Source organism: Chiloscyllium plagiosum, chromosome 1, assembly GCF_004010195.1.
Source record: "Chiloscyllium plagiosum isolate BGI_BamShark_2017 chromosome 1, ASM401019v2, whole genome shotgun sequence".
NCBI lineage: Eukaryota > Metazoa > Chordata > Chondrichthyes > Orectolobiformes > Hemiscylliidae > Chiloscyllium > Chiloscyllium plagiosum.
Genome location: NC_057710.1, coordinates 133,998,533 through 134,013,939, shown reverse-complemented (window position 1 = coordinate 134,013,939; position 15,407 = coordinate 133,998,533). Strand labels below are relative to the sequence as shown.

The 15,407-nt window shown below is 40.4% G+C and overlaps 1 protein-coding gene across 4 annotated transcripts in view; it reads right to left on the bottom strand.

The window, feature by feature from the left end:
- Window positions 1-15,407, bottom strand: part of LOC122553550 (protein ZGRF1-like) — a 96,703-nt gene that overhangs the window by 18,140 nt on the left and 63,156 nt on the right. For all 4 annotated transcript variants that reach the window (XM_043697519.1, XM_043697528.1, XM_043697538.1 and 1 more), the window contains 5 exons: window positions 7,669-7,746; window positions 5,106-5,247; window positions 3,124-3,251; window positions 2,528-2,651; window positions 463-639 (listed from right to left, as the gene is read on the bottom strand). In XM_043697519.1, coding sequence (XP_043553454.1) covers window positions 463-639; window positions 2,528-2,651; window positions 3,124-3,251; window positions 5,106-5,247; window positions 7,669-7,746 — 649 coding nt within the window. The remainder of the gene's footprint in view (window positions 1-462; window positions 640-2,527; window positions 2,652-3,123; window positions 3,252-5,105; window positions 5,248-7,668; window positions 7,747-15,407) is intronic.

Genomic DNA, 15,407 nt, shown 5'->3' with positions numbered 1-15,407 from the left:
ATCTACTCATTTACTCAAAAGTTATAATTTTAGCAAATAATGTTATTTCCAACAGAAAAAAAAAATAAACAATACACGGTGATAAATACTTTTAGTCAGTCTGTACTGACAGACACTGTAAAGAAAAAAAAGTAAGCAACCTAACAACTCCATGCCAGAATGGAAGCAGCAGTGGGTAAAGATTATAAATCATATTTTCTGCAGTAAACAATTACTTTTAACAATATTTGGCAAAAGCCACAGATGTGATGCTGGGGATATCTGGAAGCAAAGTTCACACATTAACTTGTCACTGTAGCAGCCAGCAGCAGAACTACCACAGTGCCCACTGGTGGTGACAATGTCCATTGTTTAACTGGGAAATATCAACTCTTACTTGTATTGCAGACATCAATTCAGAAAAAATATCTTCAGCTTGTGTAATACCATTAAAGTTGCTGCTTCTTCTTATGGAATATTTACCTGGTCATGTCCTTTAACATTATAAAAGCAAAGAGTAGGCAACCAGTCCAACAGAGGGTTTAAATTTGAAGCAGAAAGTCCATCTTTAAGATTCCCATTGTAGAAGAGTTCATTTGTTATAGTGCTTATAACAGGGTGGCATCTGTACTGAGTCCTTAGCATAATGGGATTATGGCCCTGACGGACAAGGAGAGAAAAAAAATCACAAGGATTATCAATTCGAACAAAATTATTCACATGGATGGTTCATAGTTGCTTTCAAACAAAAGTTTAAAAAAATCTGTCTGACCAATACTGAGAGTAATGCTATTTCTTTCTAGATGTTGAAACCGTAACAAAGAGATTTTGCTTTTAAATGAGATAGGAAGAAGTACTTACCAAATAAAGTAAGGAAAAGCATGGACATCATTAGCCCTGAAACTGGCCACTTTCTAAACAAGAGTTCAAATATTCTTTTTGTGCTTAATGTGTACTTGGCACAACGAGCACATACTACTAATACAATGTTGGTTGCAGCTGGTGTTGCTAACAGATTCCACAGCTGAGACGGTTGGCACAGATGGCTGACTGAATCGATAAAACTATGAATCTGAATGGAAGTGAGTTTATACTGCATAATTGGTATTGCAGAAACACTTGGGACAGATAGTACAGATGGACAAATATATGACTCATAACTGGTAAAAGTGAGTTAAATTATTTAATATTTTAAGTGCATGAGTATACTACATCTTGTAAGATGGTTTACTAATTAATCATAAGGTCAAATTTGATTCAGTGGACAATGGTTTTACAGAATAAATTTATCAGTTCATGCAGTTTTGTGACCTAGTATACTAGAAAATCCAGGGTATGTATTGCACAAGTCAGAAAACAAAACCTTCACAGGTATGAATGATATACCAAGGTTACAGTGTTAAGATGCAGAACTACATCTTGCACAGCCTTTATTCATATTATATCCAGGGGCTCTTTGTAAATGTTAGTTTGCACAACAATTACTTGCAAGGCTTTAATTATTTGAATGATCAAATGTGACACTGATCTAAATTCATTTATCTATAATACTCAATCAATATTAATAATAACAAATAAAAACCGAAAGAACTGCCAATGCTGTGAATGAGAAACAAGTAAATAAATGATATAGTGATCAATATGAAACAGTACTCTTTGCTACCTTGCCAGTAGCATTTTGTTCAGTGTGGGGAAATTACAGATGCACAGTTCTGAGCTGCTGAAGGATGATCTTATTGCACAGATTTCACATGGATACAATGATAATTGAAACAACCACACTACTATGCAAAAACCAAAGGTCTGTAGATGCCAAAAATCTGAAATAAAAAGAGAGGTGCTGGAAATGGAAAGCATATTAAATCAGCATATATGGTGAGAACAGAAAAAAATAGGTGCAAGCCATTCTCATATGTTAAAATCTGACATTTCTGTTCTCTTCATACCTGCTGACTGTCTCACTATGCTAGATTAGATTAGATTCCCTCGTGTGGAAACAGGCCCTTCGGCCCAACAAGTCCACACTGGCCCTCCAAAGAATAACCCATCCAGACCCATTTTCCTCTGACTAATGCACCTAACACTATGGGCAATTTAGCATGGCCAATCCACCTGACCTGCACATCTTTGGACTGTGGAAGGAAACCGGAGCACCCGGAGGAAACCCACACAGACACGGGGAGAATGTGCAAACTCCACACAGACAGTCGCCAGAGGCTGGAATCAAACCTGGGACCCTGGTGCTGCGAGGCATCAGTGCTAACCACTGAGCCTCTGTGCTGCCCCTCTCAGCATTTTTTGTGCTTGCTTTCAGACCCACAATGATAGATGCCTAATCCAGTGTTCTGACAAAGGAAGCTAGAATTGGCAAAGATATATGGAAATTAATCATCTTCACTTTTTTTGATATCCTCCATTTTGAAGCAGGTTCATTAAGGTTTAAAAGATTATGATTACTGTAAAATATGCATTGCTTCCCCTTTAACTTGTGGAGAGCCATCGTTCACAGCTATTCCCTTTAAATATGTCATTAAGATAATTGCTGTACCATCAGGCACATTCTGTCAAAGAGAGTTTGTTCCAGGCCAGCTTCATGAGCACTTTCGGAGCCTTGAATTGTAGGTGGCAATTGCTTGGGGTCGCCAATAAGGATCAACTTTTCACATCCAAACCTGAAATGAAAAATCCAGTTTTGATCTTTCAGAGTTACATCGTTAATATAATTCTTCTTTCCCTGTCTAACATAGCCATAAGCCTACTTATTGTTATCTGAGATCAGCCAACTGATCACAGACCAGGTTAAAGTCTGTGGCTTCTTAAATTTTATACATTGTAATTGATGTGCAGTGGGATACTTCTTCTGGCTACTTTTAAGAACTGTTAATGGATCACGTCAGGTAAATCCAAACTTCCGATACAAATGATATTTTCCTAAAGGTTCCTCAGTTTGGATTCTCAGAAACAGGAACATCTGTGGATTACTAAGCTACAAAGTACATGTATCCTGCAAAGTGTGTAGCGTCTTTTTAGTTATAAGAGACAGTGTGTCAATCTATGAATTTACATGTGTGTTGGAGAGACAAGCACCACAATGGATTTGTGAAGCGTGGAATGGCTATTTAAACACAAATCGATGAGCAATACCTTGCAATAGGAAGGAGAGAAACTGGTTCTGTGATCTGACTGCACTCATCCAATAAAACCAATGGAAAGCTGAGGTTGTTCATACACTGGAAAGGACATGCAGCACAAGTAGCTCCTACCACTCGCACCTACACAAAGGCAGAAACCAAAAAAAAGTAAATAAGGAGAAAGAGTCACAGAATTGTGTGTGTAGACGTTTTGCATAATGAACAGTTCAAAGAAGTAAAACAGTCCCCAGCACTTATACTGTCCCCCCCATCTCAGACAGCCACCTGTCAGAAGCAAAATAGTAAACATCTCCCATTACCACAAACTCAATCATAGAGACGAATGAAAGCCCAAGTAATAGTTTGGGGTTACTTCTGTTTGGTCCTGGCTAATCTTTCGATGTATTTCAACTGCCCCCTTATTAAGTGCTGATTTCTGAAAGACATTCACAAATGCAACACTGGCAGTTCAATTTCTGAAGACATACTTTAAAACAGATGCTTTTAATGTTAAAAGGGCAAATGGAAACATAGCACACTGGCTTTCTGAGGGGTTGGTGTGTAACAATACCGGTTGGCCCAGCAACAAGCTACAAAGATAGATTGTTCATCAACCCTATCATTTTTGGTTTTCAATCCAAATTTCCAGCATATGTAGTATTTTGACTTCTGGCGCTGGTTTGATATCTTATCTGGACCAGGTTAGCTGATCTCAGAGACAGCAGCAAGCGAACTGCCCATTTGCCTCCCCCCCTGCCCCCCCCCCCCGGAGGAAAAACAGCAAGGACTGTTGCTTCTATCATTGTCCCATTTTCCATGCTGGAAAATAATGGATGGTGTAGAGTTAGCGCAGGTTTGAACTCAATTGGTAAAAGGCCTTGATAAGACATACTGGCTGCAAATTTGGCCGCAAGACATGTCATTTTATCAATAAAACCAATGGTGTTGCACATATTTCTGTTCTTAGTAGCCAGGTTTTGCAGGGCAATTGGCAGTGGGAGGGGTGGATGATATCCAGGGATGGGGGTGCCCTGATGTGTGCAGAATTAAGTGGCCTCCGTTTCTTCCCTCCCTGTTTTTTCACTCAGGGTATTTGAATGGCCTTCCCACTCCTCCCCACCTGCACATAGCAGACAGATTGTGGTATAAGCAGCACATTATTCAGGTCAATAAGCTTGCCAACAAATCCAGTTGACCTTGAATTATTTATTTACATGTGATGGGCAGGTTGTCAGTTTTGGTGCCCACCCTCCAAGAGGTGAGCTTGTGAGTGGGTGAGAAATTGCTGAGGTAGCCACTCAGTTAATTTAAGTGCTGCCTTTTGAAACACGCCCAATGGCCCAATCTCTTAAACGTGCACAAATTAACACACATGCAGCACCAGGAAGAAACACCCCACTCCACCTACCATGTCATATTAAAACAAAAAGAGCAGAAATGTTCTCCAGTGTCTTGTCAACATTTATCCCTCATTCAGCAGCACTGAAACACATATCAAACTATTTATCGCATTACTGTTTGCAGGACCTTGCTCTGCGATTAATGGCCATGTTGCTCAATGTTCCAAAACTCGCTAATTCCAGCAAAAGTACTTTATTTGACTATGAGGCACTACGGGGCATTCTGAGTTCGTGAGAGGTGCAACATAAATGCAACATCTTTGTTTCATCAAATGCAAAATAAAAATTCAAATCACATAAGCGATCTTGGAGTAACAACATTTCATTGAATATACTGCTTACACATTCACTATATAATCTCCGTTGAAGTGGGATGAATATGTGTCAAATTGGAAGTTCCTTTATGAACAAATTCAGTGTTTTGCAAAAATATCCTCGCATAGTGCATCAGCAAAAATAATCTATAAAGCCAAGTTAGAGGAAGTTTAAGTTCATGCGCATTTAGCAACAAACACATTTTGCCACATTTACAAATCCCTGTATTGCTAAAGGATTTTACTTCAAAAAATGTCACATGCTAAAACATAACTCTCACCTCCATTAGCACAGCTCTGTTCCTGCCCAATTTGTGTTGCTCAATACTCTTTCTCACATGCATCTTTTCTACAGGAGTTAGGTCTTCTTTCATGAGTGCTTGCAGCTCTCGTAGCTCTTCATTGTCACTACCTGCATGTAAACTAATAAAACATAAACAGAATAATTCCATAAAACTAAATCTATAATAACAAAGATTTTCCAATATTGATCTCACTGAACAGAGATGAGTCAGTTCATACAGGGAGTGATTTTTCTTTTATTCATTCACAGGATGTGGGTATGTCTGGCGTAGCATGTATTTATTGCCCATCTCTAATTGCCTAGAGTACACCTCATTGCTGTGGTTCTGGAGTCACATGTAGGCCAGACCAGGTAAGGAAATCATCCCTAAAATACATTAGTGAATAAGATGGGTTTTTATAACAGTCATGGTCAGCATTAGATTCTTAATTCTAATTTTTTTTAAAAATTCAATTTAAAATTCCAACATATCCTATGGCAATATTCAAACTCAAGTCCCCAGAACATTACCTGGGTCTCTAGATTAGTAATCTAGTGATAATATCACTAGGCCATCACCTTGCCTTAAAAAGGAAAATTGAAAACACACTCATCCCCAACTCTCAATACTATGGCTGACTGGGCACCTACTGACAAGAGCACGGGTGTAATCGTCAATAACTCTCAACAACATAAAGTGCATTCTAGAAGGTGGAAAAGCGAACTAAATGATTGTTTAAAAAAAAAGTATGCAATCTTCTAAAAGTTTTTAAGATCAGTTACTAAGTACTTCTCTGATGAGACACTGTGCTAAGATCTCTGTTGGCTTCGGCAATAATAAGTATTACTAGTAGAAATGGCCTTAATTGATCTCTGGCAGCATGACAGATCCAGGGTTGGGGGAGTAGGGAGAGGATGTTTGAGAGTCAGAAGAATGGATTCATGATATCTGGGTGAGCTGATAATATCAGCATGGAATGTGCATCCTGAAATGTTCTCGAGAAGGCGTCAGGTGCAGTCTCTATGTTAAGGTTATTTTCATAATGCTATCAGGGGGGCTATCTCAGGTTTTTGACTCAGTTAAAATCATAGAATGGCATTATACACCACAATAGTGTGAAAGCTGTGGTGTTTCCATGCGCTGATTACCCTTTATCCTTCCTTCATGACATTGTGGGTTTGGAAGGTGCTGTCAAAATAAACCTTTGCAAATGCTGCAATCCACCTTACAGATGATACACATTGCATTATTATATGCCAGTGGTGGAGGCAGGGAATGTTTATAGTGATGGACTAAGTGTTTTGCTTTTTCCTGAAGGATGTTGTTGGAATATTGACAAATGGAGAATATTCCATCACAGTCCTGACTAATGTTTTATACACAGTGGATACATATACACCTGACAGGATATTGATCATTGGTGTCTGTCCCTAAATTTGCGAATACTATCTACTCAGGGTTTAAGTTTCTCCTTTGGTTTTCCATGTGACTGGACAGGCTGATTCTCAAACAAAATATCTTTGACACACAGGGTACAATGTTCTCAGAGGCAGTAGGATCCAGAGATTTGGATTTGTTTCCATTTCTTTCCTCTCTGTACTGGAAACAAAAATGCTGGAAATCATAGTCAATCAGGCAGTTCTGTGGAGAGAGAGCAAGCTAGCATTTCGAGTCTGGATGACTCTGCATCAGAGCTCTTCCCTCTCTGACAGTGCTTTGGTTTAATCTTATGTTGTGACTCAAAATGTGAATCAGCTTCATGCATAATTGTTCATCTTTTTGAACAAATAGCAGCAAGCTCCTCCTAGACACTAAGGTCAATGCTGCTGTACTTCAAAGAGAGCTTCAGAGTTTCTTCGTCCTCCCCAGGAATGCTGGCCATTTAAGAGTTAAGAAACCAGGCTATTGGGGGAGTTTAAAGGCCAGCTCGTTAAAAGTGAAGAACCACAATCTGGTGAAGCTTTAATGAAATTTTGTGACCCAGTCTCACTAAAATCTAGGAAAACTGCTGAGAATCCATGGTATGTGTTTGACTGAATTTGTTACTTGATGCAGTAGGGTGTTCGATCATCGTTTGTGTTGATTATATTTGCCACAGGTTAAGTTTGGGATGTTAGAGTATATGCATTGTCTTTCTTTGCACTGTCTGTACCCTTTTTTTTTGTCAATAATTATTGCTGACTTGTTTGAGCAAATTTTATTTGCAATAACTTATTATTCTTTTTTGACAAGAGAAACCTAGCTGAATTGCTCTAAGACTAATCCAAATACAATCTAAAACTGAACTAATTACCCATAATAACACCTGCTTCAGTTTAAAATGTGTTATGACCAGTGGAGGAGTGGTCATAACACATTTTGCTTGAAAATTGAGGCATCCCTCCGACTTCAATAAAAATGATACATTCAATCAGATCACTAACAGGAGTTCAAAGCCACTGGCAGTCAGAACAGTCAAATATCAGCCTGCCGTCATTGTAATGTATTCCCAATCTACAACACAAACATTCTATACTAGGGCTTCATTCAGTTCGAGAAGAAATGTAGAAATTGTGTTTACCTATATGGTAAAATTGGTTTGGCAATCTTCCGAATGCTTCCAACTCTGATAAATCTATCAAATCCGAGCTCGAGAAGCCTAATTAAAAGATATAAACGACATCAATTTACTTCATAACATAAAATGAATTGTTTACTGTATTGAGTGAGAAATAAAGCCACTTTTGTACCATTTCTGCAAATTCCTTTAACTGGATTAGTGCACCACCTTAAAGCAGTGTGCAAAATTCTATACCTACAATAATTTTCAGTACACTGCACAAATTTTATGGACTAAAAACAAAGTTTTATCTCTGAATGCACACAATTTGAGATTCATACATGTGCTTCCTACCAGCAGGTAGGTTTTCCTTCATTTTTGTTCAGAAAGATCACCAAACATAAAGAGATCAACTCTCAAGCATAATCACCCTAAAACAATTATCAAATACATTTTCATTTTTGTAAAATGAAACTTTAAACAGTGATATAAGGATTAACTGAAGATAAAATGAGTTGGCCCTCTGACAATAATGTGTTGAACATACAATCTGTGTACTTTAAGGACAGTAATGCTCCACCTGAAGGGCATAGGATTCTTTTGATATCATATTATTATGGTGCCAAAGCAGGCCATTTGGCCCCTCATGTCTTCATCAGCTCTTTGAATGAGCATTGTGGCTCAGTGCCATCCTCTTGCCTTTTCCCATTAATCCTGAATATTTTGTCCAATTAAATAATCACTGACGTTTTTGAATGCCAACGGCGAGAGCAGGAGCAGTCAGTCCATGGCATCCAGCAGCAAGAGCAAGACCATGCAGCCGACAGCAAAAGTAGGAGAAGGCAGCCCGAGGCAGTGAGAGCGGTATCAGGAACAGGCAGCCCCCAGCAGTGGCGAGGCCAAGCCCTTGTGAGGTGTGCGAGCCCAGCATATGAACTATGTTGTGAACTGTAAACTGTGTTTCTTTGTTTTTCTGCCTTTTAGTAAGAAGGACTGTAATGTTTAACATTTTAACTTAGTTTTCTTTGTTTTTCTACTTTGTACTAAGATTCTGTACGCAACATCCTTTGTACCTCAGATGGCACCTTAAGTTGTGACTTGTACACCTTTCACAGTACTTGTGTGAGTATGTATGACAATGAGAGTTGAGAGTGTGTTGCTGGAAAAGCACAGCATGTCAGGCAGCATCCAAGGAGCAGGAGAATTGATGTTTCAGACATAAGCCCATTCCTGATGAATGGCTTATGCCCAAAACGTCAATTCTCCTGCTCCTTGGATGCTGCTTGACCAGCAACACACTCTTGACTCTGATCTCCAGCATCTGCAGTCCTCACTTACTTCCTGTATGACAATAAATCTATTTTTATTCAACTGAACTTGCCACTTACTTCCTGTGTGACAATAAACCTATTTTTATTCAATTGAACCTGCTTCCACTTCACTTCTAGACAGTGAGTTAATTGCTGAAGAATTTCTCTTGACTTCGTCCTATAATCACTTGAATCCACAATATTGAGCCAATTAGGAATACTGTTGGGCCTCTGTCCCATTGAGTCAGGAACCAGTGCACACTAATTTATTAGACGGAGACAGTGGTGAAGCAAAAATTTTACTGGATGAGCAATCCAGAGGTCCAGGCTAATGCCTTGGGGCATGGATTTAAATTCCACCAAACAACCAGTGGAATTTAAATTCAGTTAATAAACCTGGAACTGATAGTTCGTGTCAGTAACGGTGACCATGAAATTACCATCTATTATAGTAAAACAACACTGCTTCACTAATGACCTTTGGGGAAGGAAATCTGCCATTCTTATCTGCTCTGGCCTATGCATGACTTGACTGATAGTACTCTGGTTGACTCTTAACCTCTCCCTAAAATGGCCTAGCAAGTGACATAGTTCAACTGCAATTGGGAATGGGTTATAAATGTTGGTCAATGATGCAAACACCCCACGAAAGAGTGAAGAAGGTCTGAATGACTTAATGAGAGAATTGCATTCAAGAGTCTTTTTAATCTAAACCTATCTCTTCACCGACAAAATTTGAATGCTTAACATTTATTATTAAACTTAAATACTTAATGTTATGTTTTCAAAATTTTTTAAAATTAAAATAATTATTTAAAAAAATCTTTATTGAAAAAATTTTTCTTTACAAAATTATAAATTTACAAAAATATGAAAATATAACATTATAACAAAAACAACAATAAACAATAAACCAACTACCATACTACACTACAAAAGAATTCTCAACTACACTCATTATGCATCAATAAATAAATTAGTAAATAAATAACGCCGCTCAGCTTAACAAGACCTCAGCTCTCAAACTTCAAGAGCATCAGTTATTAAACCCACGTTTGCTTAAAATTCTTCCTCTAAGGGCACTAGACTTACTAAACCAAACCATCATGGCTAGACAAAAGCCCTAATTAAAATGGCGGACAGATCTGCTTCCAAATAATTCAAAAAGGGCTGCCTTGTCTTATAAAAGTTGTCCGTTTTCTGGTGCACCATGTTTGTAAGAAGGTCCAAAGGAATGTGTTCCATAATTAACTTATGCTACCCTGACAGACCTGGGGGATTCTCAGATGCGTAACACATCAGAATGTTCTGCCTCGCACAAAAAGTGAGGATGCTAAAAAGCTTTTTCCCCACGTACAACGAAGGGAGATAATTTCGGCAAACCCAGGAGAAACCCACTTTGACTTCGGTCCCCAAGACCCTCTCTAGTATTCTTGCCACAGCGCTCCAGTACATACAGAGCCTGTGGCAGGACCACAAACAATGAGTGGGGGTGCCTGTAATTATTTTGCATTTGGGGCACATTGAAGACACATCCTGCTTAAATTCTGCAAGACGATCAAGGGCCAGATGAGTCCTCATTTACTCATTAAAGGTCCTGTTACATATCAAAATCTTCCTCACTGTCCTCCCAAGTTTCCAGAGTAATCTCTGCCCCTACATCTCTCTCCCAGACCTCCTGTAATCGCTTGATGTCACCCGAGGAACCTCCTCCCAACAAATGATAAAGAGTACTCACTTTAAGATTGCTCTTAGCCTGAAGCACCCTCTTTTCCAAATCAGATCTATAACACTCAGTCAGAAGTCTCTTTTCAGATAAAACCTCTGATGTGAAAAAAATGGAAGAGGTCCCTACTCGATAATCCATACTTACGAGTTATTTGATCAAATGACATTAACGTTTCATCTTCAAACAGGTCACCCAAACAAGGGACTCCCCTATCCGCCCAGGACTTAAACCCGGGATCCATTGTCCCTGGCCGGAAACCTGGCATATGGGAGTATGGAAAGATGTTTTAAACATATTACCCTCCATCTGTCTCATTGCCCTCCACGTTTTGACAGTGTAAATAACTATTGGATTGCGGCAATGTTCCGTAACTATCCTCATTTTGTCCAGAAACAACAGGTTAATAAGAGGACACTTTGCCTGGGAGGCCTCAATGTCCAACCATATCGACGTTGAGTCCTCACAGACCTAATCACTCATAAAAGATAGAAGGGAGCTCAATTGATACCTTCTGGCATCCAGGAGATTCACTCCTCCCAACCCCTGAGGCATTTGAAATTTCATAAACTTGATAAGTGGCTGCTTGTAGCACCAAATAAAAGAATTAAACCAACCATCTAATTTCCGAAATGTTTGGCTTGGAAAAAAGCAAGGGAAGCATCCGGAGAGGGTATAATAAGCAAGGAAAAACATTCATTTTAATAACAACAACTTGACCTAGCCATGATATTGGAAGGGCATCCCATCTTTGAAGGTCTTGTTTAATCTTGTGAAATAAATAAACAAAATTAGCCTTGAATAACTGATCAAAACTAGGGGTAACAGAGAGGCCCAAATAAAGAAAGCCTTTCTCTGTTTACTTAAAGGGGAACCCACCTTCAACTTCTGGTATTCCCCTAAAACCCGCCATAGGCATAGCCTCCAATTTTGAAAAATTGATCTTGTAAGCTGAGAAAAAGCCAAATTAATTAATACATTGTATCAAATAAGGCACCGAAACTGTCCGGTTTGAAAAAATGAGAACACCCAGCCACATATAACGTGATCTAATGCACCTTCGGCTCTACCTTTGGGGCAGCTATGTTAGGGTCCCCACGAATGGCCTCTGCCAGCAGCTCAATCATCAATGTGAAGAGCAAAGGTGACAGGGTACAGCTTTGCCAACTGCCCTTACCAATGTTGAAACTATCAGTCCTTATACCATTACTGAGAACTGCCGCCAGAGGATCACTGTAAAGGATCCTTACTCACCTAGTAAACACTTCACCCAGGCCAACCTGCTCCAGGGTATAAAAAAAGAAATGGCCATTTCACCTAGTCAAATGCCTTCTCCGCTTCCAAGGAAACCACCAACCCTTGCACTGACCATTGCTGGCACACTTGAATCATGTTAAGCAGTCTCCTAACATTATTAGAAGATCTGTGACCCTTTATAAAGTCTGTCTGATCTTCCTAAACAATACAGGGCAACACCATTTCCAACTTCAATGCCAGAGTCTTCGATCAAATTTTAAAATCAGAGTTTAAAAGTGAGATTGGTCTGCAAGAAGCACAGGGTCTTCCCTTTCTTGAGGATAAGAGAGATATTAGCCTCTCTCAAGGATGGTGGGAGGCAATCACGACTCTATGAATTGTTATACATGTCTAGCATTGATCATGACAGTATGTTTACAAATTCTTTATAAAATTCACTGGGCAAGCATCAGGGCCGGATGCCTTACCACTTTAAATTTGCCTCATCACCTCCTGTATCTCTTATGCTGTTGGGGCAGCACAGTGGTTAGCACTACAACCTCACAGCACCAGGGACCCAGGTTCAATTCCAGCCTTGGGTGACTGTCTGTGTGGAGTTTGTACATTCTCCCTGTGTCTGCGTGGCTTTCCTCTGGGTGCTCCGGTATCCTCCCACAGTCCAAAGATGTGCAGGCTAGGTGAATTGACCATGGTAAATTGCCCATAGAGTTAGGTGCATTAGTCAGAGGGAAGTAGGTCTGGGTAGGTTACACTTTGAAGGGTCGGTGTGGATTTATTGGGCCAAAGGGCCTGTTTCCACACTGTAGGGAATCTAATCTTAACGGAGAACTAAGGGGGGATGCCTGTTCAGCAGACACACCAGGATGATCCAAATTCATTAAAAAAAGGTTCCATCTTATCGCATCTGTCCTCACAGCATTCAGACTGGTAAAGTTCAGAGTAAAACCTTTTTAGCATTGCAAGTAAAAGACCCATTCCCTTCCATATTAAAAGCAATAGACTGGAAGGCATTCTTCTTCCTGACCAAATATGCCAAGTATTTACTTGGCCTATCACAATGCTTAAATAACCACTGCTTCGCAAAGGTAAGTTCCTTCCTTGCTGTAGGCGTTGGCATGGAGTTTAAGGTGGATCAGAGAGCTGTGATCCGCTGCAGCTTAGTCACCAATGACCTACTATTATATGCTGCCTCAGCTTCCTTCAGTCGTGCCTTGAGCAGACGCTGCTGCTCTCCCTTCTGTCACTTCTGGCTGGCAGAGTTTGAAATAATTATCCCTCTAGCATAGGCCTTAGCAGGCTACCAAAGAATGGACGTATTACCAGCTGTACCTGAGTTGGAGGCCAAAAAAGCTTCAAATTCCCCAGACTTGCCGTCCTTGAGGATGAAAGGATCTATTCATCAGTACCGTGAGCCCATTGCATCACCCTTAATCTTAATCGTTAAACGTCTCCAAACGGATACCAACCTCAGTTCCACACATAGATCACCCAATTGCTTAGATTGTGAAAAAAGTTTTGGAGGGCCTTTGGGCATGATCAGAGGTGGCAATATTCCCAATCGAACAGAATACCACCAAATCTAAAAAAAAAACTGCGGGAGTTAGGAAATAATCAATCATTGTGTGGCATTTATGAGAATTGGAAAAGTGCGTAAAATCTCTGCCCATAGGCTGTAAACGTCTCCAAATGTATACCAACCCAAGTTCCACACATTAAATCACCCAACTGCTCAGATTGTGAAGAAAGCTTTGGGGGTCTTTGGGCATTCTATCCAGCATAGGATCTATAGGGCAATTAAAGTGCCCCCTATAATAATATGCTGTGGCGCCAAGGCTTAGATAGTGCATCAATCAGAAATTTAAGAGGGTGGGCTGGACGACAGTACACATTCAAAGTACCATATTCCTTGCCCTGTCTAAGGGCCTTAACAACAACAAACCGACCATACTCATCATTAACACAATCTATTAAATTAAATGGAAGACCCTTCCGGACAAGTATTGCCACTCTTCTGCTCCTAGTACTAAAAGACGAGAAAAACACCCTATCAAACCCACCCTGCTGCAACTTCTTTCCTTGTCATTAAGAGGAGTCTCCTGCAACAGGGCAACATCCACCTTCTTTCTAAGGCTCAACAACACCGTTTTTCTTTTAACTGGCAAATGAATCCCTCTGATATTCCAGGTGCACCATTTGAGAATGCTGCTAACCATGAATCACCTTTGACCTACCAAGAGGAAGAATTTGTCATGCAACATGCTGAGCATACTCAAAAGGACACTCATTGAGTCTATTTACAAAAAAACCAAAACAAAATGGACTACAAAACACAAAAGGCACTTAATGGGGGACTCTACCCCTGCCCACAGAGGGCATTTAAATTTCCCACGCACACCTCTATCTCCCCTTCCAGCTCAAACTGCACCCCAAATCCAAGCTATAGAACAAACCAAACAAAGGACATTGTAAACACAAAGGTATAACAAAAACAGTGAGCACTCTACCCACCCCCATAACATATCAATACCACTCCAGCTCGGAGAGAAAAAGAACCCATCAACAACAGCTTCTTTGGGAAAAGAGTGAAAGTAAAAGAAGCAAAAGCAAGACAAAAAAACAGACACTATTGTCCACGTCCATAAGTACATCTACGTTATTTTAAAGTGTCCAAGATGTTTTTGGCTTGCTCCAAGGAATCAAACGACCGCACGGTTTCCTTGTAAGTAATATGAAGCACCATTGGGTATCTCATCGAATACTGAATACCGAGGTCCTTTAGCCTTCTCTTAACCTCATCAAACAAATTCCTCTTATAGATCACTGCCGCTGAAAAGTCCTGGAGAAACATTATCTTAGTTCCCTGATAGGTCAGGGCCTGCAGGTCTCTCCCTAGCCTTCTAGAAGTTTCCATGACTCTCTGCTTGTCCCTGTAGCTTTGAAACCGTATCAGAACCAGTCAGGGGTGTCGACCCTGACTGGATTTGCGCACCGCAACCTGGTGAGCTCTGTCAACCTTCACCCGGTCCGCCTTGGCATTCCAGCCAAGAAATTGTGGCAAACAGTCTTCAAAAAAACTTGCTGGCTGCCCATCTTCTACTCCCTCCAGCAGGCCAACGACCTAGATATTCTTTCTCCTACCTCTATTTTCTAGATCATTGACCTGTTCAGTGCGGGTCCGAACCTGTTTCTCAATGGCCTGGATCCACCCTGCCGAGGACTCAACCTCGGTCTCCGACGCCATGGAACGCCGCTCAACCTCTTCAACTTGCTTCCTGAGCCCTTCCAGTCCCTTTTGCAGCATGGCTGAGATGGGCTCCAGTTGATTACGAGTTCCTTCCCTCATCTCCTGGATCAGCTGTCAGATCACTCCAAGTTCCTCCATTATGTTCTGCTGTGCAGAACAGCTGCTTCACAGCTGCTTTCCCAGTTGCAGTCTCGAGCCTGCCTGATGTTTTCGAGTGTTCCGA